Raw genomic sequence first — 20,119 nt, forward strand, 5'->3', positions numbered from 1 at the left:
GTCATCGCCAAGCTTATACATTGGCCACCAAGTTTTACTGACTGATGATGCCAATCATAATTTAAATTGGACAGACCACCTGCTTTGCCAATTTTAAATACTAGGCTGGACTCTAAAGGTAGGATTTTCAGAAAGTGGTGATTTAGGAGGACAAAGGCTACTCAAGCCAATACTATGTGTACGGACCAGTGATGAGATAGTCCTCATTTGCAGATAGGAATATCCTGATTCCCTGCCCATCCACCAGCTATTATTGCAATAGGTAGTGAACTTCTGGCCTCTTTAATCATCAGGTCAGATATTTGTGCATGCTGTTGTTTGTGAAGTTGTGTTCTTTAGTCTGTCTCAGTTGCTGAGTTCTCTGCGTTTTTGTTTTGCTCTAGCACTGACCTCATTGTCATTTCAAAAAGTTGCCGTACAGACAGAGCTGTTGCGGTATGGTTGAGACAGAAGAAATTGTCCTGGGTTACCTCCTGGGCATCTGTGCTTGCATAAATGTTTGCTGTTGTCTTGAAGTTTCAGTCTAAATATCCACACGGATCGTGCGTATGCTTTCTAGCAGTTGTATGGAGATGGTCACCCCACGTTCTTGCTTATCACCGTGTGGTGTCCACCAGGATGAAGTTAGCTCCTGGTAATAGAACTTAGACCTATGCCTTCATTGCTTGGTAGGTTTGGAATTTGTCCTGTAGGTGATTTTTGTTCTATGTATGTGCACATTGTAGAGAGTTTTGCTGAAGAGTAGACTCCGTTAACTCATCAGGAGGTTGTAAGGAGCAGTGAGGACAGCTCAGCGGTGGGCCAGGCTGTGTAGTGGTTGGGATATCTCCTGTGTGGATGTTTGGGAGGGTGTTTGTTTTTCTCTAAGTGGGACGGTGAGTCCAGGGGATAAAAGGGCTTTTGCCTGTATGAAGGCATAATTCTGTGAAGAGGGAAGCAGCGTAATGAGATGGGAATGTTAAATAGGAAAGAGCTGAAATGAGTTCACGCCACAATCTGGGGACCCTCTTTGGTTGTTTGCATTAATAGGGCTTTCAGTGAGTTGGGTGTGATGTGATCCTTTAATTAAATATTTTCATTCTTTCTATGGCATTTTTCTTCTTAAGAAGTAATAAACTAGTTCTGAGAGGAATGTACTTTTACTAAAAACCCGTTGGTTATAGGTTCGAAGATGAGATAAAACACATGAGGTTATCGTTCTCTTTGGACAAGTAGGGCAGGATCATTGCTCACTTTGCTCCCCAGTCCCTGGCGCGGAAGAGAGAGTGTCATCTAATATAGACAGGGAGAAGTACAGTCTAACAAACATCTCAGATGAGTATTTGAGGAGACCACAAAGAGAAAACAAACACAGCACTGCATTGCAGTAGAACAGAAAAGGTAGGTCTGTTGTACAACAAAGCTGGTTTCTCAGTGATTTCATTTTCCAAACGTCTTGGTATGTTTTTTTCTTGAGGTGCTGAATATTTTCAGTGCCTTGTGAAGTCAGTAGGAGCTGTGGGGACTCAGCACCTCTGAAAGCCAGGCCCAATTTTGTGGATGTCACTGACATTTCTATCCCTCCATTAGTGCGAATCCAGCATTTTACATTCCTAGTGTTTCTTAACGTCTGGGTGGATTCTGTAGAAAATAATTTGGTGACACTAATATGTTATTAGGAATCCCTGTGTTTGCCCCACTCTGTATGCCACCAGATAGCAGTGTGGTTCCTGTTTCGTTATGGTCTGGGTTTTTTTACTCTTAAGCCAATTGAACTCTGACTCTAGCTGTGAAAGAGTTTTTTATGTGTTCATAGAAGCCCCAGAGCAGCTGATCACCTTTGCATTGCTCGAGGTGCCACGTCACTGTAAGGAAATGTTCTAGCATTTATTGGCAGTGTGGTGGATGGAGTAATGGGGATGGTCTTCTGTTGACAGGCAGCTTCTACACACTGCAGGAATGTGATGCTGCAGCTTTGGGTTTCTTTGCTCACAAAACATCATATGATGTGATTAGCATTAGAATGGTTTAGGAAATTGTAGGAGTTGGTCAGTTTGATTGCAGGAAAGCAGATTCTGTTACTCTCGGCGAGAGCCGTGTTGTGTTGTCAGGTCTCCAACTTGTGTTTTCCCATCCATGCTGCAGAGTCTTCACACTGAAGAGCTTTTCATGAGACGTTCGCTGCATTTATCCCAAAGAGAAGCAGCAAATTCATTTCAGCACGCAGATGGATGGGTTAATCTAAGGTGGTTTGTGCCCTGTAATCCCTTTCCTGAATTGACACGCAGAATCAACAAAAATTCTTAATGAGCAAGCTTTTCCTTACTGTTCGGTGCTGAATCCTTGGGCCTTATTTACTGAACACTCCTCCAGCTCTGCTCTAGGGATGGAGTTTCATAACTTGACTTTAAGGGTTTTCCTCTGATCTCTGAATCAGTATTTCATTAGTATTGAACCTATTTTTGCAACATGAGATGTGGATATTTTTAGTATCTCTATCTGTTCTCCTATCATTAAAGTAGTTGCTAAAGTCAAAAGTATCCACTTGGTTTGCCAGACTGAAAGCCAGAGATGGATGTGCCTGGCATTGTGTAACACCGTACTTAAGGAGAGCTGCATTTCAATTTGGTTGTTATTTTGAGGGCTCAGCATTATTGCAAATATTGCTCTGAGACTGCAGGATGGATCCTGGGGAAGTTGGAGCACAGTAGCCGTTTCTGAAAAGTTTGATTTGGATGACTGGCTTAAGTGCAAGCAAACATAAGGTGCAAAATAAGGGGTAAAATCTTTTCTTCAGGTAGACTTTTATCTTTTTTAAAACTACACTTGCTGGCACCAGCAACTCTGAGGCCCGTGTTTGCTTCTGTTATGCTTCCTGATTTACCTGCTATGACAAGGCGAGTAACCTGGGGAAAAGAATATTTAATATGCAGAAATTCCAAAAAGGTGCCCTGTTATCAGTTGGGTTTTTTTAACCAGGTCATGTTCACATGCCTTTTCTTGGGGCTGCGTTCAAGTGCAATAGCCTGGCTTGCCATGCCTGCAGGATTGGGGGCTGGAACCTTCACCCGGGCCTGCCCCGCTGCCCTTTTTGTCACCGGTGGCCACAGCAATGGCGATGGGTAGCCACACTCTCTGTGGGCCTCTATGGAGATGAGTGGGCTTAGATAGGCAGCAGCAGCAGCAAGTGAACAAGGTGGGAAAGGTTTGGTCTCGGAGGGATCGTTCTCAAGGGCAGGTGTCTGCCCCGTGCTGGGGACTTGTCACTGCGTCTAAGGGGACTGAGGTCCCATCTCTCTGCCTCCTTGTACACATGAGAGTCATCCCTCGTGTCTGCTCTGAGTCCTGACTGCCGTGCACGTACACCCCTGCATTTCTGATGCCCTGTCTCCAGCGCTCCCCGTTTATTCCCAGGTCTCTTGTCTGACTCCTTCTGAAATCTGTTCCCTTCCTCAGGCTCTCCTTGCTTGCTATAGACAGCCTCCCGCCTTCAGAAATCAGTGTGGAAGTGTTTAAGTGTGTAACAAAACGGGGAGAAGGACTGAGGTGTGAAAACAAACAACTGATTTGTGGCAAGAATTAGGACAAGGAGAAAATACCTGACAGATTTGTCCATTATCATCTGCTAGTTGCAGTAGAGTGAGGCTCTGATTTGTCTTTTTCCCAGAGCTGTGCACGATGCTGAACAGACGTGGCAATTGCTCAAGACAGAGACAATGGATAGATAGAAGAATTAGATAGAAACTTTCTTAAGTCTCTCATTTCTGCTACTTGTCCTTGTTCAGTCTTCTGAATTTGTCCTATAAGCAGATTTTTCTGGTCCACTCTGTGATTCAGTAACCTTTAGCTATTTGGAAATGGGTGTGGATTTCCCAGAAATGAAAGAGAAAGTGAATTTTTTTTTCCTGTATTGACTCTACCTGCTGTTCTTTTAGTCTCACAGAGTCCTCATCTCTGTTTACTCCCTGTTGCAGCAATCACAAGATAACTTAAAACGTCTTTTTCAGGATCACCAAGATGCCCATCAGTGTTGATGATGTGATTCAACTGTTGTGCCATCTCTCTCAGGTGAAGGGGATGAAAGCTGCTGTCAAACACTCAGCTCGAGGAGCACTGCTGGGAATTCCAACAGCACTTCTTGGGGGTCTGCTGGGAGGTCCAGTTGGAATCGCTGTAGGTAAGTGTGTTTTGCTTTAGGAACAAGAAGCGTGGTTAATTTCTGAGTGAAGAAATGAGGAAGTCTGTGTAGTAGGTACGGGTTGAAGGAAGGGGGCATGCAGTGCTGAGATTTCATGTAACTGGGCTTTAACAAGATGCTGGTTTGCATGTTGGCTTATTAGAAATGAGCAGTGCGTCAGGAAGGCATGTGTCAGTGTTCCCTTCTAGGGTGACAGTGACCTTGCCGACCTGGACTCCTGCATGGCATACAGGAAGCCATCCAGAGGTCTGAGGCTGAGATGGTGGTGCCTCTGAAACCCTTTGAACAAGCTGTTAACCAGTCATTTTCTTTTGGTGGGTAGAGCCCTGGTTCCCATCTGGAGAGGTGCACCAGTGTCCGGGGTGTGGGACGAATCAGAGAGCAAACTACCAGGCTCTGAGCTCGTTAGAGCGGGCTCTGCTCCAGGGCTGCGGTGGGGGAGTGAGGAGGAGAGGGGTGAGGCAGGGGCGAAGGAGCACAAGAGGCGATGGTAGCAGTCGGGGGGGCGGGATGTTGGTACCTGGTGGCACAGAAGAAAGAAAACTGGGGTGTAAAGCAAGGGTGTGTAAGTATTCTTAGTCAGCCTTAGCAAGGACAGGGTCATCTTCCCAATGATCTTGTTAAAAATGATGTTTATTTCTGTATGTTAAAAGTACCTGATATTCACTTCCTGGTGAACTTGGTTTTTTCCTCTGGAATTTGTTATTCCCTGTCTCTTTGCTTTTTTTCCATGTATGGAAAATTACAGGAAGGCCAGAGTCTAGTAGGAAAGGGCTGTCTCTCCTCTGTGTTTTCTGCATTACTAGTTGTCTAGTTTGAAAGCTGCCTTGTCACTGAAGTCGTGTGGGCCTTGGTCCCTGAGTGCTCCTTACTCCTGGGAAGTTATTGGTATTGGAGTGAGTTGGAGTGTGCCTGCATGGGGGTTAGCAAGGCTGAGTTACAAAAAGGAACTAAATAATACGTGATGAATGACAGCAGAAAATCATAGAATCACAGACTGTTTTGGGTTGGAAAGGACCTTAGAGATCATCTTGTTCCACCCCCCCTGCCATGGGCAGGGACACCTTCCACTAGCCCAGGCTGCTCAAAGCCCCGTCCAACCTGGCCTTGAACACTGCCAGGGAGGGGGCAGCCACAGCTTCTCTGGGCAACCTGTGCCAGTGTCTCACCACCCTCACAGTGAAGAATTTCTTCCTTGCATCTAATCTAAATCTGCCCTCTTTCAGGTTAAACCGTTACTCCTCCTGCAGAGGGCCCACATTTTCCCTAGTCTCCTTTTATCACCACTGTACCTGTAGAAGCTTTTCTTGTTGCCCTTGACATCCCTGGCCAGATTTAAATCTATCAGGACTTTGGCTTTTCTAACCAGATCCCTGGCTGTTTGGACAGTTTCTCTGTACACTTCTCATCTGTCCTTGCTTCTACCCTCTCTAGGCTTCCTTTTGCAGAATGCAAAATGAGGCTGTGTATTTACTTCTGTTACAAGTACAGAGCTTAATTAATAGTCAGAAATAATATTTTGACAAACGTACAACTGAAGTTATCAGGAACAAAGAAGTGAATTTAAGCTTTTGTAAAAAATTTGTATGCTGTAAATCAGAAGTAAAAGTAAAAATGAAAGTGGCCTCATTCTTGAATGAGGTGATGAGATTATGTGTTCATGGCACTGATAAGGCAATTGTGGGTCTGGTGTTTCCCTGGGTGTGGTTTTATTTAGCAGTAGAGCTTACCTGAAGGAGACCAGTGCCCTAAGGAGTGTTGTTTTGTTTCTGATTCCTAGCTTGAAGCTATTAGCTTTGATTGTGTAAAGAGTTCCTTTGTGATTGCTGTGGGTGAAAAAAGTTTTAAAAATACTTCTTGGTGCATTGAACATGGTGTATAAACCTGGTTAAAGTAGACACATATGCAACTCTGCCTTGATTTCTAATAAAGGTGGGAACATTGTTGATGAAGGCTGTGGTAGAATTTCAGGTTTTAACATTAACTGGTCAAGAGTAACATCTCTCTCTCTTTTCTAGGAGGAGCAGTTGGTGGATTGCTTGGTGCAAGGATGTCTTCTGGACAGTTCAAGCCGGTCCCTCAGATTTTATGGCAGTTGCCTCCTGCTGAGCAGAAGAAGCTCTATAATAAAGCCGTTGTTGTTCTCAGTCGCTTACACTGGACTGATATTGCTGAGCTGACCACTCTTGTAATGGAAGATATGTGTCTCCTGGAGAATTTAACAGCAGTGCTGATAAATTACCTCTCCAAAGAGCTAGGAGCAAAGATTCAGTATACACGATAAATCTTTCCAGAGCAGGTTTTATACAGTGTAATGAATTTTACTCTGACAATTATCAGTACTAATTTTGAATGTAGGCAGATCTCAGTATTAGTTTGGGGTTTGGTTTCTGTTTTGGAGTTTTTTTGTTTGTTTTTTGTTTTTCTTTTTGGTAAGGGTAGTATTAGATTACTGCATTATCCTAATGCTGACTTGCAATCTAATTTTGAATTGCTCTGCAGTAGGACTGAATTCAAAATCAATGAAAGGAGTCATGATTCTCTTATGCTAACATATCACTAGTTAAGCTTTTCAAAGTCTATGTGTTTTAGTTAGGAGATTTAATCCTGTTTGTACACATGCTTTAAATTTCTTCTGTGAATGACATCTAGGTGCCAAATTAGTTGGGGCACTGAAGAATTTTACCTACTGTCTGTTTCAGTCCTGGAAAGGAAAGTTGCAAGAAAGTGCATTACTGTGAACTCAAAGATCTCAATCCTGACTTTATTCTTAGTCCCATGTTGATTGTAACTCTCGAGGTACTACATATTCCTTTCTGTAAGAAGTGAAGCCAATGCCTAAACGAGGTTTAAAGCAACAGGTAAACAAACTGTGCACAATTAGTAGTTCTGGGTGTCCTGGAATGGGAAGGCATTGCAATAATTCTCTTTTAAGAAAAACTGAAAAATGGGGAGCTGAATCTATCATGTTTGTACTATCCCTAGGGTTAGGGTTGTCATTTCAGCATTGGTTTTTTGACTGAAACTGCACAGCTGGTCCTCTGTTTTCATTAAAGTGTTCATAAGAAGCATCCTCGTGGCCTATGTTTTGCTTTAAACTAAATGAACCATTTTTTCCCCTAGAATCCATTTTTCCCCTAGAATCAAGACTTACCTGTGTGTATGTGGTGAGATTTCTAGAAGCTAAGTTTTAAACTTGGAGGTTGCTATTGTATACATTTGATCGATTTACTTCTGCAGGTACCGTTTGCTGTTAACAGGGCAGGGACTGTTCTTCTCATTTGAAAACACTTTTCTAGTGACGTGAAAGACAGACAGAAGTGAATGGTAAGTGGGCACGCCTTAGGCTGTGTCAGAGATGAAAGTCTCTCACATGGTTATGATTTAACAGCAATTTAAGATCATTAATGGTGTGAAGTAGGTCAAAGGTTAAATTTTAGCAGCACTAAATGGTTGATTGATTTAAAGACTGACAAAGTGATTTTGTATACAATGTTATGATTGAAATAGCTACTTGATTACAGATTTGAGCATGACAAGATTCACACTGTCTTACTACAACGTATTCTGAATCAAAGTACATATATGTAAACCACGAGAGATACAGAGACACACACACAAACAGCGTGGAAACATCTGGATATCAAGGGAAATGATATAGACATCCACACACGTAAAGGCAAATGTGCTCAGGTAAACACATGGATAGGTAAAGAGGTGGGTGGAGGAGGCTAGCCTACAGTTAAAATTTCTCTCTTCTCAAGGCTGGAGCAAATACTCGCATCGGTATTTCTCAATGGGTGATAACTGAGATTCAAGAAGAAGTCTGACTTCAGCCTGGCCTTCCGCTGGCTTTGTGGACAGAGGGTCATCAAACTTTGAGAAGTCTGAGCCTGAGAGAGGTCCCAGCTCAGGGGAGATGCTGGTCACAGCCCACTGCGATCCAGGAGAGCTCAAAGGGTCTTGCTTAGAATCGGTTTTATAGGTTCTGAGATAATTGGCTCTTGGCAGGTACTTTACCATCTCAGCCCAACGCAGATGATGGAACGTTGTGGTACTTTCTACCAGTTGTGCAAGCCCAGAACTTGCTAGCTCTTGGAGTTTTGGTATCACCCCGTTTGGGCCACAACCCAAGTATGGATGTACTAAGTTGTCAGGAGATACTGATCCTTACTATTGTTGTTAAGCGATAAGAGAGGGGGGCGGGCAGGAACCAAGTGTGCTAAGGGAGTGCCTTAACTCTCTGGTCCACTGCCTTTGTCGTTGTTCTCAAACGGTTGGAGAGGAGGGGGTAGAAACCAAGTGGGCTAAGAGGGCGCCTTAGCACTCTGGTCTACTGCTGTTCCTGATCCATGTGACCTGACATGTAGTCCGTTTCCAAGCGATAGGGAAGATCGGCCTGAGGAGCGTTAAGGAGTGCCTTAATGCTCTGGTTCACTACCTTTCCCTATTCACCTTGGGCTGGCATGTGAGCCGGGTGGAATATTGCACTAAGCACCAAGCAGCCCAAGAGGTGTGGGGAGGGGTTGCACCACCACACTCTGCCATAGTTTATAATGTGAAGTCAGACATCGGTGTCTGTTCAGTTTTTAACGATCTTTCAGCCTTCACTGTTGTGCGAAGGGGGCTTGTGTCATGTGGGTACCAATAGCAGTTTGGTCCAAGTAGTTGGGAGTTCTGCGCGGGCCAGTCTGGCTTATGTTAAGCCCTGCTGCCCCTGAGCTCCCGAGAAGCTTTAGGCTCCGTGCCACAGAGCAGCATGCTCTTAGTTGGTGTAACAAATTTCACTTCCATAGGTTTTCAGACGACTGAAGTAGAACCAGGAAGAAATGCATCACATTGTGTTTGTTCTCTGCATCATTGCTTAACAGGTTTGGTGCTCGTGGAACTCGCTGGCAGGTGGCAGGTACCTCTTTTCAAAGTGGTAGCGAGAGGATGGCAGTCTGATCTGAAACACGTTTCACTCCTGGTAACGGAAGAAGAACAGAATCCAGCTCAAGTGTTCATCTCAAGTGAGTTTGGACGTACGAGAACTGGGAAATAACCACTTCTGATTGTGGAGATCTTGATACATAACTACCGAGGGAGAATGAGTGTGGCACCCTACAATGGTTTTGTTGTTTGTATTTCAGTGGTTTATGACAGTTCATACTGTTGAATGCTGCAGAAGGATCAGATTCTGCCCTAATGCTCTGACTACAGCCCTACGCTATGGTATCGAGGTCACCATGATGTTTGGTATGTAGCCTTATGCGGGCATTTGGGCAAGTTGAAAGAACTCTTCAGCAGATTTGATCATCTGAGGAGAAGACCAGCTGCACAAGAATGTATTAATATCCGTCTGTTGCTGTTCTTGGGTAGAGACATGGCTGTCCACCGCTGCATCCCTTGTTGGTATTGGAAACAGCCACAGGCAGGGGATGGCATCTTCTGAAATCCTTTCCAGCTGCATAATGTCCAGGCTGCGTGTAAGGCACAGCTGTCGCCTAGGAAACGAGGTAACGCCATGCCAGCACTTTTGGGAAGCATCTGAAAGACTCACGGTGGGGAGACGTACATACTTCTATAAAGAAACCATCTGTGATGCTGGTTATTAGCCTGCTTTGGTTGGAGATGTGACAGAAAGTCGTGGTTTAACCCCAGCCGGCATCTAAGGACCACACAGTCGCTTTCTTGCCCCCGCCCCGGCTCCTGTAGGATGGGGGAAGAGACTCAGAAGAGTAAAAGTGAGAAAACTCGTGGGTTGAGATAAAGGCAGTTTAATAGGTAAAGCAAAAGCTGCGTGCACAAGCAAAGCAAAACAAGGAATTCATTCACCACTTCCCATCAGCGGGCAGGTGCTCAGCCCTCCCCAGGACAGCTGGGCTCCGTCACACGTAACGGTGACTTGGGAAGACAAACGCCATTACTCCGAACGTCCCCCCCTTCGTCCTTCTTCCCCCAGCTGTATGTGCTGAGCATACGGTCTGGGATATCCCCTGGGTCAGCTGGGGTCAGCTGTCCTGGCCATGCTCGCTCCCAGCTTCTTGTGCACCTGCTGGCTGGCAGAGCAGGGGAAACAGAACAGTCCTTGAGGTAGGATAAGCACTGCTTAGCCACAACTAAACATCAGTGCATTACCAACATTGTTCTCATACTAAATCCAAAATACGGCACTGTGCCAGCTACTAAGAAGGAAGTTAACTCTGTCCCAGCCAAAACCAGCACACAGAATCAAGCTAGGTTTTCACTGACAGGTGGTGTATTCTTAGTTAAAAATTGCCTTTTGTTCTTTGTTGGGTTTTTTTATGCTGCTTGATTTCAAAATAGAAAGCGAAATGCTGTTCAGCACACACAGCATAAAGCTAGAGACCCAGTATGTCCACCTGTCTTTCAGGTGACACCTTGTTGATGATTGCAACCCAATGGTGGTTTGCATGCCTCTTCTCCCTTTCGGTTGGTTTATAGGAAGCCAATGTTACAAAACTCACTGAAAGGTCTTATGGAAGGGGAAGGGGATTGTATTATTCAAAGTCATTAAGCAAACTGATTAAGCCTCTCCTCTGAGTGGTGCCCTGCTGCTTTCACGTACATGTATTACTGGGCATACCTCATTTATACCAGTCTTAATAGTTCTGTGAAAAACTATGCAGATCCATGTGGAAACTACATTTTTTCTGGTTTTTTTCTCACAGTGCTGCAGCAGCTCCAGTTAGCGCTCACTCGTGAGATATGGGCAGACTCAAGGGTTTAATCCTGCGTAGCTGCAGTGGTAGGACCTGCTGAGCTCAGTCTCCACCAGCAGTTTAGCAGCCCCAGTGCAGCCAGAGGATGGAAAAGCAATGCTTGATGGAGAAAGCAATAGCTTCTTAGAAAGGCTGTCATGGCTTGACCAGCTGATGTGTAACTCCAGACTAGTTGAATAGCAGATGTTCTGCTGGGTTGCAAAGCTTTTAAGAAACCAAAGGCCTTTGCACTGCAGTGAGCTAAAGCTATAGGCCCCTAATTAAAACAGGAGGTTTCATCTTTTCCCACGTAGAGATCACAGAAATCTCTGTCTTGTTCAGGCTGTAAGCCAGAAATCGAACATTCATCACGTAACTGCAGTAAGTGTGGGCTAATACTTCTCATTAAGTGTGACTTATGAATTCCAGAAGAGCCTAAGAGGTAAATATATGAAATTATTCTGAAGTCTGCAAATCTGAAGGCATTCGTTTCTCTGGATGACTGTTCAGCAGGAAGGATTTAGACAAACGTGAACATTACAGCGTTCAACACTCAGTAGAGGCACTGCATTTGGCTGTCTGTACCTTTGCCATTGCCTCAAAACGGTCTGGTTTCATCTAGTGTCACTGCTGATCTTTCAACAAAGATAACCCTTCAGCTTCAGCAGGGAAAGCAGGGTGGCTTGGTGGAAAGCCCATTCTGCTGGGCCTCAGAAGAGGTATCGCCTTCGGTGGCTCTTCTGCTTGTTTGCTGGGTGACCTTGAGTAACATCCCATCTCGATCCTCAATGCATTTTTGGTTAAACTTTGTAACCTGTCTACAAAATCATGATAGGACTCTTCTGCAGCTAACCACTCTCTGCTCTGGACTCTAAAGGTAGGATTTTCAGAAAGTGGTGATTTAGGAGGACAAAGGCTACTCAAGCCAACACTACGCATATGGACCAGCTATTATTGCAATAGGTAGTGAACCTATTGGTTGGAACTGGTTTGGAATTTGTCCTGTAGGTGATTTTTGTTCTATGTATGTGCACATTGTAGAAAGTTTTGCTGAAGAGTAGACTCCGTTAACTCATCAGGAGGTTGTAAGGAGCAGTGAGGACAGCTCAGCGGTGGGCCAGGCTGTGTAGTGGTTGGGATATCTCCTGTGTGGATGTTTGGGAGGGTGTTTGTTTTTCTCTAAGTGGGACGGTGAGTCCAGGGGATAAAAGGGCTTTTGCCTGTATGAAGGCATAATTCTGTGAAGAGGGAAGCGGCGTAATGAGATGGGAATGTTAAATAGGAAAGAGCTGAAATGAGTTCACGCCACAATCTGGGGACCCTCTTTGGTTGTTTGCATTAATAGGGCTTTCAGTGAGTTGGGTGTGATGTGATCCTTTAATTAAATATTTTCATTCTTTCTATGGCATTTTTCTTCTTAAGAAGTAATAAACTAGTTCTGAGAGGAATGTACTTTTTAGTAAAACCTGTTGGTTTTTAGTAAGACCCATTGTTCTCTTACAGAGCAAAGCTGGTTTCTGAGCAACTTCATTTTCCAAAAGTCTTGGTATGTTTTTTTTCTTGAGGTGCTGAATATTCTCAGTGCCTTGTGAAGTCAGTAGGAGCTGTGGGGACTCAGCACCTCTGAAAGCCAGGCCCAATTTTGTGGATGTCATTGACATTTCTATCCCTCCATTAGTGTAAATCCAGTATTTTACATTCCTAGTGTTTCTTAACGTCTGGGTGGATTCTGTAGAAAATAATTTGGTGCTAGAAACAAATTGGGCTTTTCTTTACTTGTCAGCTACACCATCAAAGTTTATAAATATTTTTGGCTGTCCTCTGGTTCTACCTCTGACACATAAAACTTACAGCTCCTTTTAATCTGGGGTGGGATCCTTTCTCCCTTGTAGTTCACTGGCATTTTCAACAATGCTTCTCTTCCTATTCTGCTCACCCAGTGATTCTGATCATTAGGTTGTTGTCAGCTGCAACTTTCTGCTCCATGTTCTTGCAGCTGGTTTCTTACAGACCCTACCACTCTGTGAGGTGTTAGAGGTTTCCAGCTGCAGAGATTTACAAGCCTTTACTGTGATTTCCTCAGCCTTCTTCAATCAAGCCAAAAAAACCCCAAAAAAGTGTTAATTTTGTCAGTGGAAATTCCCTTTGAGGAAGTTTTGAGGGGATGAAAGCAGTAAAACAATTTCCTATGGAAAAAAATACATACTGTTGCTTGAGGTCCGGTATGTTTCTGCTTTACCTTGAGACTAATATGTTATTAGGAATCCCTGTTTGGCACACTTTGTACACCACCAGATAGCAGTGTGGTTCCTGTTTCGTTATGGTCTGGGTTTTTTTTACTCTTAAGCCAATTGCACTTTGACTCTGGAAAATGGGTGTGGATTCCTCAAAAATGAAAGTGAAACCTCTGATTGTGCCTCTGTCCTTTTAGTCTCACAGACTCCTGAACTCTGTGTTAGTCCCTGTTGCAGCGATCACAAGATAACTTAAAACGTCTTTTTCAGGATCACCAAGATGCCTGTCAATGTTGATGATGTGATTCAACTGTTGTGCCATCTCTCTCAGGTGAAGGGGATGAAAGCTGCTGTCAAACACTCAGCTCGAGGAGCACTGCTGGGAATTCCAACAGCACTTCTTGGGGGTCTGCTGGGAGGTCCAGTTGGAATCGCTGTAGGTAAGTGTGTTTTGCTTTAGGAACAAGAAGCGTGGTTAATTTCTGAGTGAAGAAATGAGGAAGTCTGTGTAGTAGGTACGGGTTGAAGGAAGGGGGCATGCAGTGCTGAGATTTCATGTAACTGGGCTTTAACAAGATGCTGGTTTGCATGTTGGCTTATTAGAAATGAGCAGTGCGTCAGGAAGGCATGTGTCAGTGTTCCCTTCTAGGGTGACAGTGACCTTGCCGACCTGGACTCCTGCATGGCATACAGGAAGCCATCCAGAGGTCTGAGGCTGAGATGGTGGTGCCTCTGAAACCCTTTGAACAAGCTGTTAACCAGTCATTTTCTTTTGGTGGGTAGAGCCCTGGTTCCCATCTGGAGAGGTGCACCAGTGTCCGGGGTGTGGGACGAATCAGAGAGCAAACTACCAGGCTCTGAGCTCGTTAGAGCGGGCTCTGCTCCAGGGCTGCGGTGGGGGAGTGAGGAGGAGAGGGGTGAGGCAGGGGCGAAGGAGCACAAGAGGCGATGGTAGCAGTCGGGGGGGCGGGATGTTGGTACCTGGTGGCACAGAAGAAAGAAAACTGGGGTGTAAAGCAAGGGTGTGTAAGTATTCTTAGTCAGCCTTAGCAAGGACAGGGTCATCTTCCCAATGATCTTGTTAAAAATGATGTTTATTTCTGTATGTTAAAAGTACCTGATATTCACTTCCTGGTGAACTTGGTTTTTTCCTCTGGAATTTGTTATTCCCTGTCTCTTTGCTTTTTTCCATGTATGGAAAATTACAGGAAGGCCAGAGTCTAGTAGGAAAGGGCTGTCTCTCCTCTGTGTTTTCTGCATTACTAGTTGTCTAGTTTGAAAGCTGCCTTGTCACTGAAGTCGTGTGGGCCTTGGTCCCTGAGTGCTCCTTACTCCTGGGAAGTTATTGGTATTGGAGTGAGTTGGAGTGTGCCTGCATGGGGGTTAGCAAGGCTGAGTTACAAAAAGGAACTAAATAATACGTGATGAATGACAGCAGAAAATCATAGAATCACAGACTGTTTTGGGTTGGAAAGGACCTTAGAGATCATCTTGTTCCACCCCCCCTGCCATGGGCAGGGACACCTTCCACTAGCCCAGGCTGCTCAAAGCCCCGTCCAACCTGGCCTTGAACACTGCCAGGGAGGGGGCAGCCACAGCTTCTCTGGGCAACCTGTGCCAGTGTCTCACCACCCTCACAGTGAAGAATTTCTTCCTTGCATCTAATCTAAATCTGCCCTCTTTCAGGTTAAACCGTTACTCCTCCTGCAGAGGGCCCACATTTTCCCTAGTCTCCTTTTATCACCACTGTACCTGTAGAAGCTTTTCTTGTTGCCCTTGACATCCCTGGCCAGATTTAAATCTATCAGGACTTTGGCTTTTCTAACCAGATCCCTGGCTGTTTGGACAGTTTCTCTGTACACTTCTCATCTGTCCTTGCTTCTACCCTCTCTAGGCTTCCTTTTGCAGAATGCAAAATGAGGCTGTGTATTTACTTCTGTTACAAGTACAGAGCTTAATTAATAGTCAGAAATAATATTTTGACAAACGTACAACTGAAGTTATCAGGAACAAAGAAGTGAATTTAAGCTTTTGTAAAAAATTTGTATGCTGTAAATCAGAAGTAAAAGTAAAAATGAAAGTGGCCTCATTCTTGAATGAGGTGATGAGATTATGTGTTCATGGCACTGATAAGGCAATTGTGGGTCTGGTGTTTCCCTGGGTGTGGTTTTATTTAGCAGTAGAGCTTACCTGAAGGAGACCAGTGCCCTAAGGAGTGTTGTTTTGTTTCTGATTCCTAGCTTGAAGCTATTAGCTTTGATTGTGTAAAGAGTTCCTTTGTGATTGCTGTGGGTGAAAAAAGTTTTAAAAATACTTCTTGGTGCATTGAACATGGTGTATAAACCTGGTTAAAGTAGACACATATGCAACTCTGCCTTGATTTCTAATAAAGGTGGGAACATTGTTGATGAAGGCTGTGGTAGAATTTCAGGTTTTAACATTAACTGGTCAAGAGTAACATCTCTCTCTCTTTTCTAGGAGGAGCAGTTGGTGGATTGCTTGGTGCAAGGATGTCTTCTGGACAGTTCAAGCCGGTCCCTCAGATTTTATGGCAGTTGCCTCCTGCTGAGCAGAAGAAGCTCTATAATAAAGCCGTTGTTGTTCTCAGTCGCTTACACTGGACTGATATTGCTGAGCTGACCACTCTTGTAATGGAAGATATGTGTCTCCTGGAGAATTTAACAGCAGTGCTGATAAATTACCTCTCCAAAGAGCTAGGAGCAAAGATTCAGTATACACGATAAATCTTTCCAGAGCAGGTTTTATACAGTGTAATGAATTTTACTCTGACAATTATCAGTACTAATTTTGAATGTAGGCAGATCTCAGTATTAGTTTGGGGTTTGGTTTCTGTTTTGGAGTTTTTTTGTTTGTTTTTTGTTTTTCTTTTTGGTAAGGGTAGTATTAGATTACTGCATTATCCTAATGCTGACTTGCAATCTAATTTTGAATTGCTCTGCAGTAGGACTGAATTCAAAATCAATGAAAGGAGTCATGATTCTCTTATGCTAACATATCACTAGTTAAGCTTTTCAAAGTCTATGTGTTTTAGTTAGGAGATTTAATCCTGTTTGTACACATGCTTTAAATTTCTTCTGTGAATGACATCTAGGTGCCAAATTAGTTGGGGCACTGAAGAATTTTACCTACTGTCTGTTTCAGTCCTGGAAAGGAAAGTTGCAAGAAAGTGCATTACTGTGAACTCAAAGATCTCAATCCTGACTTTATTCTTAGTCCCATGTTGATTGTAACTCTCGAGGTACTACATATTCCTTTCTGTAAGAAGTGAAGCCAATGCCTAAACGAGGTTTAAAGCAACAGGTAAACAAACTGTGCACAATTAGTAGTTCTGGGTGTCCTGGAATGGGAAGGCATTGCAATAATTCTCTTTTAAGAAAAACTGAAAAATGGGGAGCTGAATCTATCATGTTTGTACTATCCCTAGGGTTAGGGTTGTCATTTCAGCATTGGTTTTTTGACTGAAACTGCACAGCTGGTCCTCTGTTTTCATTAAAGTGTTCATAAGAAGCATCCTCGTGGCCTATGTTTTGCTTTAAACTAAATGAACCATTTTTTCCCCTAGAATCCATTTTTCCCCTAGAATCAAGACTTACCTGTGTGTATGTGGTGAGATTTCTAGAAGCTGAGTTTTAAACTTGGAGGTTGCTATTGTATACATTTGATCGATTTACTTCTGCAGGTACCGTTTGCTGTTAACAGGGCAGGGACTGTTCTTCTCATTTGAAAACACTTTTCTAGTGACGTGAAAGACAGACAGAAGTGAATGGTAAGTGGGCACGCCTTAGGCTGTGTCAGAGATGAAAGTCTCTCACATGGTTATGATTTAACAGCAATTTAAGATCATTAATGGTGTGAAGTAGGTCAAAGGTTAAATTTTAGCAGCACTAAATGGTTGATTGATTTAAAGACTGACAAAGTGATTTTGTATACAATGTTATGATTGAAATAGCTACTTGATTACAGATTTGAGCATGACAAGATTCACACTGTCTTACTACAACGTATTCTGAATCAAAGTACATATATGTAAACCACGAGAGATACAGAGACACACACACACAAACAGCGTGGAAACATCTGGATATCAAGGGAAATGATATAGACATCCACACACGTAAAGGCAAATGTGCTCAGGTAAACACATGGATAGGTAAAGAGGTGGGTGGAGGAGGCTAGCCTACAGTTAAAATTTCTCTCTTCTCAAGGCTGGAGCAAATACTCGCATCGGTATTTCTCAATGGGTGATAACTGAGATTCAAGAAGAAGTCTGACTTCAGCCTGGCCTTCCGCTGGCTTTGTGGACAGAGGGTCATCAAACTTTGAGAAGTCTGAGCCTGAGAGAGGTCCCAGCTCAGGGGAGATGCTGGTCACAGCCCACTGCGATCCAGGAGAGCTCAAAGGGTCTTGCTTAGAATCGGTTTTATAGGTTCTGAGATAATTGGCTCTTGGCAGGTACTTTACCATCTCAGCCCAACGCAGATGATGGAACGTTGTGGTACTTTCTACCAGTTGTGCAAGCCCAGAACTTGCTAGCTCTTGGAGTTTTGGTATCACCCCGTTTGGGCCACAACCCAAGTATGGATGTACTAAGTTGTCAGGAGATACTGATCCTTACTATTGTTGTTAAGCGATAAGAGAGGGGGGCGGGCAGGAACCAAGTGTGCTAAGGGAGTGCCTTAACACTCTGGTCCACTGCCTTTGTCGTTGTTCTCAAACGGTTGGAGAGGAGGGGGTAGAAACCAAGTGGGCTAAGAGGGCGCCTTAGCACTCTGGTCTACTGCTGTTCCTGATCCATGTGACCTGACATGTAGTCCGTTTCCAAGCGATAGGGAAGATCGGCCTGAGGAGCGTTAAGGAGTGCCTTAATGCTCTGGTTCACTACCTTTCCCTATTCACCTTGGGCTGGCATGTGAGCCGGGTGGAATATTGCACTAAGCACCAAGCAGCCCAAGAGGTGTGGGGAGGGGTTGCACCACCACACTCTGCCATAGTTTATAATGTGAAGTCAGACATCGGTGTCTGTTCAGTTTTTAACGATCTTTCAGCCTTCACTGTTGTGCGAAGGGGGCTTGTGTCATGTGGGTACCAATAGCAGTTTGGTCCAAGTAGTTGGGAGTTCTGCGCGGGCCAGTCTGGCTTATGTTAAGCCCTGCTGCCCCTGAGCTCCCGAGAAGCTTTAGGCTCCGTGCCACAGAGCAGCATGCTCTTAGTTGGTGTAACAAATTTCACTTCCATAGGTTTTCAGACGACTGAAGTAGAACCAGGAAGAAATGCATCAAATTGTGTTTGTTCTCTGCATCATTGCTTAACAGGTTTGGTGCTCGTGGAACTCGCTGGCAGGTGGCAGGTACCTCTTTTCAAAGTGGTAGCGAGAGGATGGCAGTCTGATCTGAAACACGTTTCACTCCTGGTAACGGAAGAAGAACAGAATCCAGCTCAAGTGTTCATCTCAAGTGAGTTTGGACGTACGAGAACTGGGAAATAACCACTTCTGATTGTGGAGATCTTGATACATAACTACCGAGGGAGAATGAGTGTGGCACCCTACAATGGTTTTGTTGTTTGTATTTCAGTGGTTTATGACAGTTCATACTGTTGAATGCTGCAGAAGGATCAGATTCTGCCCTAATGCTCTGACTACAGCCCTACGCTATGGTATCGAGGTCACCATGATGTTTGGTATGTAGCCTTATGCGGGCATTTGGGCAAGTTGAAAGAACTCTTCAGCAGATTTGATCATCTGAGGAGAAGACCAGCTGCACAAGAATGTATTAATATCCGTCTGTTGCTGTTCTTGGGTAGAGACATGGCTGTCCACCGCTGCATCCCTTGTTGGTATTGGAAACAGCCACAGGCAGGGGATGGCATCTTCTGAAATCCTTTCCAGCTGCATAATGTCCAGGCTGCGTGTAAGGCACAGCTGTCGCCTAGGAAACGAGGTAACGCCATGCCAGCACTTTTGGGAAGCATCTGAAAGACTCACGGTGGGGAGACGTACATACTTCTATAAAGAAACCATCTGTGATGCTGGTTATTAGCCTGCTTTGGTTGGAGATGTGACAGAAAGTCGTGGTTTAACCCCAGCCGGCATCTAAGGACCACACAGTCGCTTTCTTGCCCCCGCCCCGGCTCCTGTAGGATGGGGGAAGAGACTCAGAAGAGTAAAAGTGAGAAAACTCGTGGGTTGAGATAAAGGCAGTTTAATAGGTAAAGCAAAAGCTGCGTGCACAAGCAAAGCAAAACAAGGAATTCATTCACCACTTCCCATCAGCGGGCAGGTGCTCAGCCCTCCCCAGGACAGCTGGGCTCCGTCACACGTAACGGTGACTTGGGAAGACAAACGCCATTACTCCGAACGTCCCCCCCTTCGTCCTTCTTCCCCCAGCTGTATGTGCTGAGCATACGGTCTGGGATATCCCCTGGGTCAGCTGGGGTCAGCTGTCCTGGCCATGCTCGCTCCCAGCTTCTTGTGCACCTGCTGGCTGGCAGAGCAGGGGAAACAGAACAGTCCTTGAGGTAGGATAAGCACTGCTTAGCCACAACTAAACATCAGTGCATTACCAACATTGTTCTCATACTAAATCCAAAATACGGCACTGTGCCAGCTACTAAGAAGGAAGTTAACTCTGTCCCAGCCAAAACCAGCACACAGAATCAAGCTAGGTTTTCACTGACAGGTGGTGTATTCTTAGTTAAAAATTGCCTTTTGTTCTTTGTTGGGTTTTTTTATGCTGCTTGATTTCAAAATAGAAAGCGAAATGCTGTTCAGCACACACAGCATAAAGCTAGAGACCCAGTATGTCCACCTGTCTTTCAGGTGACACCTTGTTGATGATTGCAACCCAATGGTGGTTTGCATGCCTCTTCTCCCTTTCGGTTGGTTTATAGGAAGCCAATGTTACAAAACTCACTGAAAGGTCTTATGGAAGGGGAAGGGGATTGTATTATTCAAAGTCATTAAGCAAACTGATTAAGCCTCTCCT

General features: G+C 44.5%; 2 protein-coding genes across 2 annotated transcripts; both read left to right on the plus strand.

The window, feature by feature from the left end:
• Nucleotides 1-3,902: 3,902 nt before the first annotated feature.
• Nucleotides 3,903-7,248, plus strand: LOC141929725 (protein C19orf12 homolog). The gene is made up of 2 exons (XM_074839545.1): nt 3,903-4,156; nt 6,196-7,248. Exons 1-2 carry the CDS (start codon nt 3,997-3,999, stop codon nt 6,459-6,461), a joined length of 426 nt encoding a protein of 141 aa, XP_074695646.1. The 5' UTR covers nt 3,903-3,996; the 3' UTR covers nt 6,462-7,248.
• A 63-nt stretch (nt 7,249-7,311) lies between these two features.
• On the plus strand, nt 7,312-16,646 carry LOC141929724 (protein C19orf12-like). The gene is made up of 6 exons (XM_074839544.1): nt 7,312-7,504; nt 9,049-9,189; nt 9,310-9,415; nt 9,539-9,675; nt 13,447-13,555; nt 15,594-16,646. The coding sequence occupies exons 3-6, from the start codon at nt 9,316-9,318 to the stop codon at nt 15,857-15,859; spliced, it is 612 nt and encodes a 203-aa protein (XP_074695645.1). The 5' UTR covers nt 7,312-7,504; nt 9,049-9,189; nt 9,310-9,315; the 3' UTR covers nt 15,860-16,646.
• Nucleotides 16,647-20,119: the final 3,473 nt, after the last annotated feature.

The sequence above is a fragment of the Strix aluco genome, chromosome 14 (assembly GCF_031877795.1).
Source record: "Strix aluco isolate bStrAlu1 chromosome 14, bStrAlu1.hap1, whole genome shotgun sequence".
NCBI lineage: Eukaryota > Metazoa > Chordata > Aves > Strigiformes > Strigidae > Strix > Strix aluco.